This window comes from Fundulus heteroclitus, unplaced genomic scaffold, assembly GCF_011125445.2.
Source record: "Fundulus heteroclitus isolate FHET01 unplaced genomic scaffold, MU-UCD_Fhet_4.1 scaffold_82, whole genome shotgun sequence".
NCBI lineage: Eukaryota > Metazoa > Chordata > Actinopteri > Cyprinodontiformes > Fundulidae > Fundulus > Fundulus heteroclitus.
Window position 1 is genome coordinate 865,336 of NW_023397274.1, and position 14,875 is coordinate 880,210.

The 14,875-nt window shown below is 45.7% G+C and overlaps 1 protein-coding gene across 2 annotated transcripts in view; it reads left to right on the forward strand.

Annotated features, from left to right (window-relative positions):
- glis3 (GLIS family zinc finger 3) overlaps positions 1-14,875 on the forward strand; it is a 31,213-nt gene that overhangs the window by 3,742 nt on the left and 12,596 nt on the right. For both annotated transcript variants that reach the window (XM_036134465.1, XM_012869157.3), the window contains exons 3-4: positions 2,281-2,446; positions 2,530-3,664. In XM_036134465.1, coding sequence (XP_035990358.1) covers positions 2,281-2,446; positions 2,530-3,664 — 1,301 coding nt within the window. The remainder of the gene's footprint in view (positions 1-2,280; positions 2,447-2,529; positions 3,665-14,875) is intronic.

The window sequence follows — 14,875 nt, forward strand, 5'->3', positions numbered from 1 at the left end:
TATTTATGTGGCTCATTTACTCTCAAGGAATGAGAGTAAATGAGAGTAAATTTCCTGCAGGACACTGAGAGAAAGTGATTAACAGAGCAGGTGATCTCTTTATCTTGTTGGGTGTATATGCACACGCTAAAATGCCAGGTTTTGTGTTTTAATAGAGTGAAACTGATTATTAATTTTTAAAGTTCGCCTGTGTTAATCCAATTCAATTTTATTTATATAGCGCCAATTCATGGTACATGTCATCTCAAGGAACTTTATAAAGTCAAATTCAATCAGATCAGACAGATTGGTCAAAAAGTTTCCTATCTAAGGAAACCCAGTAGATTGCATCAAGTCTTGACAAGCAGCATTCACTCCTCTTGAAGGAGCTTAGAGTCGCAGTGGACAGTCGTCTGCATTGTCCATGGCTTTGCAGCAATCCTTCATGCTGAGCAAGCATGGAGTGACAGTGGAAAGGAAAACTCCCCTTTAACAGGGAGGAGAACCTCCAGCAGAACCAGAACCAGGCTCAGTATGAACGGTCATCTGCCTCGACCGACTGGGGGTTACAGAAGACAGAGCAGAGACACAAAAAAGAGACAAAAGAGACAAAAAAGCACAGAAGCACACATTGATCCAGGAATCCTTTCTACGTTATTTGGTAATATAACAATGATCTGTCTTCCCTGGATGATGTCATATATGTCAAAGTAATTCCACAGGTATTCTGTACAATTCATCTGACAAAAAAACAAACTACCCATTTTCTAAAAAATTTAGTTCTGGTATTTGATTGTTTCATTCTGAAAACTAATTATCGTCTGGTGAAGCCACTGTTTCATTGAGTTGGACTTATCCCTGTAAATGCAGAAAAATAAAGCCACTCTTCATCTTTAGTTTTCCAGCAAACAAACTGGAGGTTTTGGATTGAAATGGACTGATATTTGGAGCTCATGCCGCTGCCACCGTGTTTCACATTTGGGCATGGAATCACGTTTGTGATGCTCAGTGTTAAAGCTAATGCTGGGTTTCATCAGACCGTAACACATCCCCCCTCAATGTTTTAGGAGGTTTTAGCCGGGACTGGATGTTTCCTTTTAGGGGAAAAAGGTTGACAGATATTCCCGGAGCTCCTTCCATGCTTCTGTTATTGATTGACAGCCTCACTGACCAGTTTCTGTCTTCTACTTTCTACAATTTTGGAGTAGCATCTCACTTCTCGTAATGTCAATCTTGTCCCATATTTTCTCCAAGGACCATTGACTGTCTTTCTTGTAGCATGGAAAATGTAATATGCAGTGGATTTCTTTGTTGTAATATTCCCCTAATACCCTTTTACAATGGGATAATTTTAGTCCTTTCTAAATTATGCAATTATGCAAATTATGCAAACCACGGCTATTGCTAAAGGGGGAAAATAGCACATTTCAAAAAAGATCATACATTCATAGGTGAACTTTATTTTTAGGTTCATCAGAGTCAGAACAAGTGATGGGAGATTTTAAATTCAGAAAGAACAAAAACTGAAATTGACAAAATATCAGTTTGATGGTCTGCAGACTTATGCAATCAGGTTAACACACCATGTTTATTTCAATGTGCATATCATGTAAAGTCCACTTTTTTTAACCCTAAAATACATTTTGTTGTGTATTTGGAGTGCTGTGAGGAAATCCTTACAAGTGCAGGTGCGTTTTATTAAGTCTCTGCAGCGTGGATGTCTTTATATTATGTTTTGGTCATATTTTTCGAGCTGTCCAGTTTTCTCTAACGTTTTTAACTATTACGTCACAATGTTTGCTGCAGAATTTCTAAACAAGGCCATGGACTTCTGACTTACACGTTTTGCAAAGCCCCGATTTTTATTTCCAGAAGATGCTGAAGCTACAAGTCAAGTGAAAATTGTTGTTGGGTCTTTTAACCCACACAATATATGGTCATACTACAAAATGCTGAACAGGGTGAAATGGAACGCTCAGTGGCCTGGATAAGGGGGGCTTGTTTAGATTTAAAGAGACGGCACCAAATTGAGTTGCTCTCAGACACACCTCAGAACTGGGGCAGAAGAGAGGTTGTGGGGCAACAATAATGAGGAATTCAGACCAAAGAGTTGCAGTTCCACTTTATATAGACTGAATGATTTAAATGAGAAAAGGAAGGACTGAAAATTATATGTCCCCTTTAAGGTCTGTCGATGACATAGTCCATTTGTGTTTGGTTTTTATCTGTCCTCTGCTATAACTTGTATACTCCAGGACACTATGATCTAGGTCACTTCTAAAAGTCCCGGCTTGTCTCCAGCTGATTTTGCAGTGTCTGGGTCCACAATGGAGGTATGCGGTCCAGCAGCTGGTGTAAATCTAACGGTGACCACCAGTCCCATGAGTGTTTTCTCAGGCCCAGCGTTTCCTCCAAGGCTTCGTCCCCCATCATCTCACAGTGTGCCGGTGTCTCACACTGATGCCAGGTGAGCGACCTCTCACGGCGTTATTTGACGAGGAGCTCGCGCGATTTGAGATTGTTTCTAAAGCAAGCGGCAATCTTTTCCAGGTCCTTGCTGTCCAGAGAATCCCTGGCATCCACCACCCTCAGCCTCTTTGAAACCCAGTCGGTGTTCAGCGGCAAACAAGACTGGGCATATGGTTACCGCGTGCTTCCTCCTGTGGGACTACCTCAGAGCTCCGCACAGGCCAGCGAGGGCGGAGAGCAAGTCAGCCTCTCCCCTGGCACGGCCATGTCGGGCACGACCATATCGGGGGGGACAAGCGCCTCTGCCTCCCTGCCCTCGTACCTTTTCGCAGCTGACGCCGGAAGCCCCAGACAATCTCACGCGAAGAAGAGGGCGCTCTCCACGTCGCCGTTATCAGATGTCATGGGGATTGATTTTAACAGTATCATACGGACCTCCCCTACGTCGCTCGTGGCTTACATTAACGGTTCTCGCAGCTCTCCGTCGTCCCGCTGCACCCTCTCCCCTGTTCAGCCCGATGGGTACGGTCACTTCTTGGGGGTGAGAGGCCGCTGCATACCCCACAACCATCCATGCAGCAGCATGCTGGGCTCTGCACAAGCAGGGTATGGACGCATGCAGGTGCTGGAAGAGGGAGGGGGTCTGGAGACCCAGATGGCTAACATGATGGTGGGACCGCAGTGCCTTTCAGAAGAACAAGGGTTCCTGGAGAAGAGTTCAGACGGTTGCAGCCAAATGTCCAACAGCATTCCACCACCTCTACAGACAGAGCCAGCATCGTTGACGAGAGTCCAAGAAGAAGCCGCTGCCCCACATGGGCCCCCGCCCCCTTACCACTCGCACCATCACATAAACCCTTCTCGACATCACTGCAAATCGAAGGCCCAATCTCAGAGCGCCGCCACCCAAGCTCCCATGTTTCCACACAGGCACGGAGTCGGCTTTTTACCCCAAATTCCCATGCTGGAGGAGGAGGAAGGGGAGGTGGAGGACTACAGCACCCACCACTGCAGGTGGATGGATTGCACTGCGGTTTACGACCAGAAGGAGGACCTGGTGAGGCACATAGAGAAGCTACACGTGGACCAGCAAAAGGCGGAGGACTTCACTTGCTATTGGCTCGGCTGTCCACGAAACTTTAAGCCTTTCAACGCCAGATACAAGCTTCTTATCCACATGAGGGTCCACTCCGGAGAGAAACCCAACAAATGCTCGGTATACCTTACATATCTGTCTCTTGCATCTCCTTCTGTTGAATTCTATCCAGCATCTATCCTGGTTTCTGGTTCTTTTTTGAAGAACAAACAAAAAAGCGGTCCACTAAAACGGTTTTACTCCTCTTTGAGATGAACATAGACGCATGATAAATGGTGGAGCTCACTAAACTTTCTTCGCTATGAGCCAATTAAAGCTCCAGTGTCTATTTGAGGAGTTAATACCTCAAACAGCCAAAAAAAAAAAAAAATCTTTATTAGGGTGAATACCCTCATGTGCAACAGTAGTTGGCAAAGGTCTTCATTTAAAATACGGCCAATCTCATTTTAACTGAAGCCACAGGGCAATTAGCAAAGCTCTGTGATAATTGGCATGGGAGTTAACTCGATTATATAGTTATTAAATAAGCACAAAAGACTTCTAGCACCGCAGCTCTGGCAAAGCCCACTGGGCCTCCACTAGCTATTGTGACTGTCAGCAGCCGATTGGGTTTGCCAGGCCTTTGTCTGGAAAACGTTGTTGGCGTTGTGGGAAGGTGTTGCCCCGTGCTCCAGTTTTCCACGTGTTTGCCCCTTTGGCCGCAGGGATAGAGTTTATTTCTAAATGATTCAGATGCAAAACCAAGCTTGTTTTTTAAATGGTACCATAGATGCACATGGTCAATAAAGGTGTTTTGCATGAAAATAAAAATGAAAAACATTGTTTAAAACATTTTAATAAAACATGAAAAACATAAACAGAACAATAGCAACGTTTTACATAAAACATGAAAAATGAAAATTTAAAACAATTAGATGACTTAATGATGAAAATGCAAGGAAGCACACATTGGCCTTCATATTAAAGCTGCAGTGAACACGTTTTCAGTCCTGATTTAAACTTAGACTTAGACTTAGACAACTTTATTTGTCATTTTGTATGCACAAAGTGCGTACAGAACGAAATTTCATTTGCATACAGCTTGAAAAATCACAGTAAACTGCAGTAAATTTCAGGATAAGGTGCTTAAAGAAGCAACCCTTTTCTCCACACGTCTGGTTTTCAGGAAGTTGCTTCTAAAGCTAAAAAGTGTTGAAGCTAAATGCTGGCACAAGTTGTTCAGACTGCATTAACGCTTATCTGATGGCCTGAGGGGTCTAGAGGGGTCTAGATGGGTCAAGTAAATCCAAGATAACCCTAAAACTGTTCAGTGCTTCCAGGTCTTGGCCAAAGCTGGGTAAGCTGTAGGGGTCTGATTCATTTTTAAAACCTGTACAAATCAAGACACTATTACAATAAATGAAAAAAAACAAAAAACATGGACATTTGTTGTGTGCTAAGGATCTCTAGGAGTGCAGAAAGTTTGAATGTAGTCTGTCCAAGTGCTGCATAGATATCTTTATATTTTTTTGGGGTTGTATTTATTAAGCCGTTCAGTTTTCTATGTCTTCTATTACGGTTGGTAGGCACCTCCTTTAGATTTAAAGAGACAGCACCGAAACTATTTGGAACCTGGGGGTGAACTAACGAGGAATTCAGACCAAAGCATTTCAGTTCCTCTATATATGGACACACATCTGAATGATTTCAGTGTGAGAAGGAAGAACTGAAAACCTGGATATGTCGCTTTTCACTCTCGTTAAATTGCTTTGTGTATGAACAATGCTTAGTCAGTAAATGTGACTTGCTTTGCCTGGGGGTCATATAGGTTTTCCATCTTTAGACAAATGGTATTTAGGTCTCAAATTTTATTTAGGAGGTTCAAGTGTAAAAATGGCTCTTTGGATCATAAAGGTTGCTGACGCCCACAATAGACAAACAAATTCTTTTCTTAGACCCAGATACGCAGATCATGTTGTCTTTTCCTCACTCCCACTTCGGACTTGGATGAGTAATTAACAAACATGCTTCACGTTGATGCTTTTGACAGGTTAAATATTAACATCATGCATACCTGCAGTCGACCTTCTGCTCCAAAATACTCACTTATTAGTTGAAACCGGCTCCGTTGCCATGGAGGCATTTCGCTTCCTCTAATCATTCAGTGATGAAAGATTTATGGCCGCAGCTTATTGCCAAAAGGAGAATTTGATCTTGTAGTTGTTGTTTGAGAAAACATCTGAGCATAAAACGGTAACTTGTACACAGGTGACCCACAGCCAATTGCTTTATTTAATCATTTTGAAACCATTTGCCATTGTCTCAGTCCTTTCTCCTTACAAGATTCCTTTCCTTGACTATTATATGATTTAGTGAACTGCAAGATGTGCATAAAACACGAAATTCTTAATGTAAATTAATTATTTTAAAAAGGCTAAATATTTTTATAAATTAGAAAGGGTTTTTGTTTTTCTTTCAGAGGGATCTGAGACGCGTTTTGCTAACACGACATAGAAGTAGCTCTTGTTACACAGTTGACATATGGGGCAGGCTCAGACTTGTACCCGCTATCCCACAATCTAGTTAACCATTATCAAATAGTTTCTTTTGAAAAATACAATCTTAAATTACCAGTGTGTTTTGCCGTACCAGTGACCTGAGCACTAATGATTTTACAGGCACACTCTTGCAAAGGATTTCAGCAATTCCAGCATTGTGACGTTAACTCTGGTTCTTTGAACAACTTTTTAACTTTAAAATAGAATAGAATATTTGTCACTGCGTGTTACAGCAGCAAAATTAGGTACTTCAGTTCACGTTACAGTTCATATTACACATAATGAAGGCAAAAACAGGCAACGAACATGGGTTACATCTTTTATTTTATTTAATCTTTTAGCGTTCAGGAAAGTCACAGATAAGAGATAATGAGGTAATAGGGTGCTTATTGAACAGTGATGATCTGAGGCTTTGTCTACAGCAATGTGCATTTAGATATTCTGAGATGACAGTGTGCAAGTAGGCGGTAACATTAAGGTGATTGTAACGTATGACGGGCTAGTAGCAGTGGGGTCATTTGAAAGCGTTGGACTGTCTGACATCTGTCCCATCAGGGGGCGATTGCCCTCACAGCTCTTGGGACGAAGCTGTTTCTAAGTTAATTTGTTTTGGCTTTTGGTGTTTGTGTAGATGGCAGACATTTCAGTGCATTGCATTTTATGAATTTTCATGTCTTGTTTTTTTAATTATTTGTCTAATATTTGCAGAGGATGAAAAGTCAGAACCAGACACAAAACAGCCATATTTATTTTACGATGTTTTCAATATGTTTTGGGGATTTTGTTCCTGAATGAAGCAAAGTACTTCCCTGAAAAAGATTGCTGGTTGGCAACATCTCTCATGACCACCATTATTGGGATGTTTAGGTATATAAGCCTAAACCTCAAAGTGTCATGGTTTAGTTTTGATTCGGCTTTTGTTGCCATTGGTTTTCGGTTTTTCCACCTTGTTTTAGTGTTTGTTAGGGTTTAACTTTATTTATTGTTTTTAGTTTCTCCTTCCCCTCACTTCAGCCTTCCCTTCCACCCAGCCTTCACTTCACTCTCCTTGCAGTCAGTCACACCTGTTAGTAATTATTCAGTCAGATGCATGTCACCTGTTAGTCTTCCTATTTAAACCTCCCTCTGCCTCACTTTAGTGCTGGTCCGTCTTCTTAATCATCCACTCCATGCCAGTCCTCGTCCTTGCCTTGGTTTCGGATTTAAGTGATTTGCTAACCTGACTAGCCGCTCTGAGAAGGCTCTGCTCTGTGCCACCCCGCTCAGCGTTGTTGGACTCTCTCTCCTGGCCGTCAGCTCCTGCCTTCACCTGCACCCCTGAGCCGTTGTATTCCTGCACCTCCGGTTACACCTTCCATCAGTCATCAACCCTTCAATAAACCTCTCAAACTTTTGCCCTGTGTGTGTTCTGAGTTCATCAATAAACAAATCCTGACAGTACGGACCAGCCAAAGATGAACTCAGACACCACATGGGACTTACCTCCAGGGGCTGACACCCCGGAGGTCCGCGCTTACCTGGACATGTGCGAACGCCTGATGAATGAGAGGTACGCCAGGATGGCTTCTGCCCAGGACCCTGCGCCGCCGATCAAGGCCGACTCCACTCCCCAGGTGTTCTACGTGGGCGTTGTTGCCGCTACCCCAGGGCACGAGAAGAGAAGCCGCAGATCCCTTCATCGCTTATGTCACCACCTCTATGACTCGCAGCTGGCTCCCCGAGTAAAGCTCAATGTCCCATCCATCAGAGCCCCACATGTCGAGGAGGACCAGCTGTGGAGCTTCTATTACGGTGACCGGGACGACCTTCTTCCCCGTGGGCCTGCAGCCACCCCTCTGACAGCCTCTGTACCCCCGTCTGGCTCCTCCCGGCTAGGACGCCGGGCACTCCGACGCTTTAAGGCCTCCGAAGACTCGCTTCCGCTCAGGTCCCGTGAGGGGGTTCAGGAGGACCCGCCCTCTGAAGCCTGTAGCCCGGCAGCGTCCGAGGTAGCTGAAGAGATGGTTCCGCCTCCACCCGAAAGCTCCGCTCCGCCGGCCACCGTAAGCTCCGCTCTGCCGGCCACCGTAGGCTCCGCTCTGCCGGCCTCTGAAGGCTTCGCTCTGCCGGCCGCTGAAAGCTCCGCTCTGCCGGCCACCGTAAGCCCCGCTCTGCCGGCCTCTGAAGGCTTCGCTCTGCCGGCCGCTGAAAGCTCCGCTCTGCCGGCCGACGTAGGCTCCGCTCTGCCGGCCACCGTAGGCTCCGCTCTGCCGGCCTCTGAAGGCTTCGCTCTGCCGGCCGCTGAAAGCTCCGCTCCGCCGGCCGACGCAGATCAGCCCGAGGCCTCCGAGGGAACCGCCCTGCCTCAGGCCGAGGCCTCCGTGGGAGTAGTTTCGCCTCAGGCCGAGGCCTCCGAGGGAATAGTTTCGCCTCAGGCCGAGGCCTCCGAGGGAGTAGTTTCGCCTCAGGCCGAGGCCTCCGAGGGAGTAGTTTCGCCTCAGGATGAGGCCTCCGAGGGAGTAGTTTCGCCTCAGGATGAGGCCTCCGAGGGAGTAGTTTCGCCTCAGGATGAAGCCTCCGAGGGAGTAGTTTCGCCTCAGGATGAGGCCTCCGAGGGAGTAGTTTCGCCTCAGGATGAGGCCTCCGAGGGAGTAGTTTCGCCTCAGGATGAGGCCTTAGTTGATGCTACTCCTATTTCTAGTTCGTCGTGCCGGGGTCGTCCTCCACGACGCCCGCACCAGACTTTCCTGTTCGGCCGGAGCCAAAGACTGCGGACTCCGGGCCGCTCAACTTTGCTTCGTCGGGGCCGTCCACAACGGCGCCCGCCTCTGACTTTCCTGTCCGGCCGGAGCCGCAGACTGTGGACTCCAGGCCGCTCGACTTTGCCTCGTCGGGGCCGCCCACCACGGCGACCGCCTCTGACTTTCCTGCTCGGCCGGAGCCGCAGATTGCGGACTCCGGGCCGCTCGTCTTTGCCTCGTCGGGGCCGTCCACCACGGCGCCCGCTTTTGACTTTTCTGTTCGGCCGGAACTGCCGACCGCGGTCTCCAGGCCGCTTAACTTTGCCTCGTCGGGGCCGTCCACCACGGCGCCCGCCTTTGTCTTTTCTGTTCGGCCGGAGCTGCCGACCGCGGTCTCCAGGCCGCTTGACTTTGCCTCGTCAGGGCCGCCCTCCTCAAGGGCTTAGTCGGGCGATGCTGCTCCGCCGCCTGCCTCGTCCAGGACGACCTCCACGAGAACTCTTGCGGCTTAGCAGCCGTCTTTGCCTACGCCCTTAAGGCCAGTGCTTTCTGTTTTATTTTGTTAAGCTCGGCTTTAGTTTTGAGTGATTTAGAATTCCTCGGTTTAGAATTATTTAGGGGGTTCTTTGTTTTCTTAGAGTACTTAGTCTCTGTTTTGCTTTGTTTTTTCCTGCTCTGTTTTAGGAGTCTAGATTTTGCCTTAGTTTTCTAGGTTTGCCCAGCCTTGTCATTTTAGCTTTAGCTCTCTGGTTGTCACGTTAGTGTACTTGTTCAAGTCCTAGTTTTTCTTTTTTCCTTCATTCGTAGTTAGCTTTAGTTTCATTCTCTGCTTTAGTGTTTTGATTTTATGTTTTGCCTTAGTTTTTCTTTTGTGGTGTTATCCCTGCTCTAGTTTTGCCTTATTTTCTAGTTCTTGGTTTGATTCTTTATTGTTGTCCTGCGCTTCTAGTTTCCAGCGCTCCTTAGGTCTTAGCGCTCACTTAGATTTCTGACCCCTGGCACTGAGCTGTTTCATGCTCCTTAGCTTTGGCTGGTTCGAGCTTCCTTGGTTTTGTTTTGGCCTTTTAGTTCTTTAGTCCCCTGGCGTGTTAGGACGCCTTCTGTTTCTCGGTTCCCCGGCGTATTAGGACGCCCTCTGTTTCTCGGTTCTCTGGCGTGTTAAGACGCCCACTGATTCTTGGCTCTCTGGCGTGTTAGGACGCCCTCTGTTTCTCGGTTCCCCGGCGTGTTAGGGCGCCCTCTGATTCTTGGTTCCCCGGCGTGTTAGGACGCCCTCTGATTCTTGGTTCCCCGGCGTGTTGGGACGCCCTCTGATTCTTGGTTCCCCGGCATGTTAGGATGCCCTCTGATTTATGGTTCCCCAGCGTCTTAGGACGACCTCGGTTCCCCGGCGTGTTAGTACGCCCTCCGTTCTTGTTCCTTGGCATTTTAGATGTTCCTGCTTCCCTTGTGCCCCGGCGTTTCCCTCACGCCCCGGCGTTCTCTTCCCCAAGCCCCGGCGTTTCCCTCACGCCCCGGCCTGTTCTTCCCTCTGGCGTTGTCGTACGCCCGTTCTTCCCTCTGGCGTTGTCGTACGCCTGTTCTTCCCTCTGGCGTTGTCGTACGCCTGTTCTTCCCTCTGGCGTTGTCGTACGCCTGTTCTTCCCTCTGGCGTTGTCGTACGCCCGTTCTTCCCTCTGGCGTTGTCGTACGCCCGTTCTTCCCTCTGGCGTTGTCGTACGCCCGTTCTTCCCTCTGGCGTTGTCGTACGCCCGTTCTTCCCTCTGGCGTTGTCGTACGCCCGTTCTTCCCTCTGGCGTTGTCGTACGCCCGTTCTTCCCTTTGGCGTTAAGTACGCCCGTTCCTTCCCTTTGGCGTTAAGTACGCCCGTTCCTTCCCTTTGGCGCTGTCGTGCGCCCGTTCCTTCCCTTTGGCGCTGTCGTGCGCCCGTTCCTTCCCTTTGGCGCTGTCGTGCGCCCGTTCCTCCCTCTGGCGCTGTCGCGCGCCTGTTCTCCCTCTGGCGTTAGCACGCCTACTTCTTCCCTCTGGCGTTAGTATGTCTGGCCTTGCCTGTTTTGCCTTGTGGCAATGTTCGCCTGACTTTCCTTGTGGCGATGTTTGCTTTTCAGCATCTGCTAGACGTTCTTGTTTTGCCTACCAGGGGTTGTTAGAGACCCCTTTTAGTCCGCTTTTGTTTTCCCTGTTGTTTCAGATCGCCCTGAGTGGGTAGTTTTTTTTTTTTGTTTGATTTTGGCCCACCATCCGTACCACCCTCCACCCACCCTGCTTTGATCTGTTTTGTTTGACCCTAGCCCGCCATCCGTACCACCCTCCACCCACCCTAGGTTGGTTGTTGTTTAGTTTGTTAGGCCGTCCGGAGTCCGGCCTTGAGGGGGGGGTAATGTCATGGTTTAGTTTTGATTCGGCTTTTGTTGCCATTGGTTTTCGGTTTTTCCACCTTGTTTTAGTGTTTGTTAGGGTTTAACTTTATTTATTGTTTTTAGTTTCTCCTTCCCCTCACTTCAGCCTTCCCTTCCACCCAGCCTTCACTTCACTCTCCTTGCAGTCAGTCACACCTGTTAGTAATTATTCAGTCAGATGCATGTCACCTGTTAGTCTTCCTATTTAAACCTCCCTCTGCCTCACTTTAGTGCTGGTCCGTCTTCTTAATCATCCACTCCATGCCAGTCCTCGTCCTTGCCTTGGTTTCGGATTTAAGTGATTTGCTAACCTGACTAGCCGCTCTGAGAAGGCTCTGCTCTGTGCCACCCCGCTCAGCGTTGTTGGACTCTCTCTCCTGGCCGTCAGCTCCTGCCTTCACCTGCACCCCTGAGCCGTTGTATTCCTGCACCTCCGGTTACACCTTCCATCAGTCATCAACCCTTCAATAAACCTCTCAAACTTTTGCCCTGTGTGTGTTCTGAGTTCATCAATAAACAAATCCTGACACAAAGTGACAGTGAGATGTTACCTCTCTGATATTTGCTTAAATAGTTATTTAAACTTTTGTTTATAGTATTCCAGATTACATCTAATTTTATCTCTGTTCTTGTTGCGCTTTTGTTTTGATGTGTTATTTTTACTGGTCTCACCTTGTTGTACAGCACTGTGGTCCAACTAGTGTGGTTTAAAAGTGCTTTATAAATAAACAAACGTTGGCATTGATATTCAGAATCAGAATCAGACATACTTTAATAATCCCAGGGGGAAACTGTTGAGTCCTGGAGAATCAGTAAGTGCAAGAATACTATGCATACGATCATGAATATTTCCTCTGAAACAAAATTTTGATGACAAACTCATTGATGCACTGCTGTATTATAAGTGTTCAGTAACAATATTTTCGGTTGCACCATTGCCTGAGGCGCGGTGTTGCTGACGATTAAATCCCCAGAGGCCTTCCAGTTTTGTTTTGAGAATTTTTTCGTTAAGAAATGTGTAGGGTTATTAGGTATTGCACTTGATATCCGTTAATGTCATTATTTTCTTATCTAACACTAATTGAGAGACTTTTCCTGTTTTAAAACAATTGAAACAATTTGTAATACTTCCTCTAAAGTCAGAAAACTACACATAGTCAGATTACCATTATGTTCAAACTACATGGAAAAAAAAAACCCCGTGGAAGTATTTTAAGGCACACATCAAACACACAGTTTCCTTGTGTGAATTCATGGGAAATTTCAGTTAAATCAGCCAAGATATCAGGAAGAGTAAAGTGAACCTCTGCAAGTTTCCAGATGCCTGAAGGTGCAATATCCACAGTCAGCCCATGTCAATTCTGTACGGACCTTATGAGCCGTAATGCCTAAAATCAACATAAACACCCTTATTACAGTTTGGAACTTAATTCCGGGACAAACACATTTTTTCCGAGGTGTGTCCTCTGTTGAAACTAGAATTAAAGTTTTTACATTTGAAAGGAAAAAAGGGACGCTTACCAACACCGTTGTGATTTTATAGTATGCTGGTAGCAGCATCACTCTGTGTAAGTGTTTTGCTGCTGGAGGGACTGGTGCACTTCACAAAACAGATGTCGTTAAGAGAAAAGAACATCATGTGGACCTTTAAAGTAGCTCCTCAAGGCATTAGTCAGGAAATGTAAGGCTCCTAAAAGGAAAGTGATCCTTATCATACCACCAAATTAGTCACAAGGTAGTTTAGGAGCAGCAAAGTCATCAAACATGACTCGGTTACACCAGGTCTGTCAGGAGTTATAGACCACAGTTCCTGTAAACTTTGGTAGAAACATGTGGAAGATCATTTGAAAAACAACAGCATTTAAAGGCAACACTGACCTAAAACCGGCAGAATTGACCTGATTTAGTCAATTTAATGTCAGACAGAAAAAGAGATGATCTGTCTTTTTCTGCAGTATTTGAGAACTTCTGGTTTAGCTGTGCATTCGGCAACGGATTCATTTTGGACACAACAGACGTCCAAATATTCATGCTTTAGATGTAAAATGCCCTACAATTTGGAAAGGGTTTTGAATATTCCATAAGAAGAAGCGAGGCAGAGGGATAAAGGAAAGGCACAAACAAATTTGGTAAAACAGTGTGTAGAATAGTGAAGTGACCTCAGAGCTGAACCGGGCGTCAGACGGAGTCTGCTGGCACAGGCTGCCGCTTGTCATTGTTCAGCTGGGGCGTGAGTACCTGCCAGGATCTGTCAGAAGTTGGCTGTGAGACCGAGGAGCCACACTGCTTTCTTTTCACCCTCAAACATCCCTTGTAGCACAGTGAAAAGCCCTCTTAATGAGAGCTTTGTGACACAGAGAAGCAGAGTGGGAGTTACACAGTTACCTACCGCTGGACTTGGCTGGAGTCCTGCCAGGATTTGGGTTTGAAGTGGGTTCGGTCCAGTTTGGTGCTTAGAGGCTATTGATCTCTGTCGGCGTTGCTTCAGGCAGGTGTCTTTGTTTTCTTTTCTTGCCCTAATTCAACCCTAAAGACTTCTATTAAAGCAAAGCCTTTATAGTGACCCATCTGAAACAGACAGCATGGACCAAGAATTCTCTCCAACATGGGAGATTGTGTGAAATAGTTTATCTGTTGTCACTCCTTTATGATTTGTTGTGTTCAGAAATGAATTTCCTGTTCTAAAAATGCTTGGCATTTCCCTTCCCAGAATTCTTACAAACCTCTAGATTATACCATGTAAATACCTTTCCTTGAATCGAAGTGAAAATCTATTTTCAAGTTCAAATGAAAAAAAAGGGCTTGCTTGAATTTCTTTTATTTTTTTTACTATTTATTTTTTGGTAGAAAAATAACCATGTTGTGTTGAGAAAGAATGAGAAGAATTTATATTACTGTAGGGGGTGGAAAAAAGTTAAATTAGTTTTGGCAGTAATGACTAAGAGCTATAAGAATGTGAGGAATTGACTCCTAGAGAAAGTATAACAATACCAGACATGGTCTGCACTCTTTGTCCATGAGGCTTCGTTAGAACAAAAGAGAAAAAAAATCCCCATCACTAACCACGTCTTCGAACCCCCCAGGAAGACGGCAACATGTTCCAGGAGCTGGAAGAAAAGGCTCTGAATGATTAGCATGTTTCAGGAATGAAGTCACTGTTTGTATGATGCAATAAACAGTGATGTTGACTGGAATTAGACATGCCGTTAGCATTTCTCCTAAATGCCAGACAGTGAACCTACATAAAGGCTTCTTGCGTGGCGCTGCCATTCATTAGAGCATTGAGTAAATGTTAAAATGTATTAGATGGTTTAGTAAAAGCTATTTTGTTTTTCATAATCCCTTGCAACCAGCTGCTGTCAAGGTGATGTCAGATGTTTGTTTGAAAACAAACTGTGGCGATGGGTGTAGAAACACTGACCCCTGCTGGCCACATTGAGAACATTAAATGTGTTTTGAGTGAAATTAGATAAGGTTGACATTTAGCTAAAATGTAAACACTAAACCCGAGTGTTTTGTGAGGAAATGAGCCATACAAAACCATTTTTACGCTGAGCTGAAACCTCTGAATGTAGAAGCACACAGTGAAGTCTTAAACTATCGATACTTACTCACTTAATGGGTTTAAATTATTTTGTATTCAATCTAAAAGTTTGTTTCTGGTAAAATAATAAT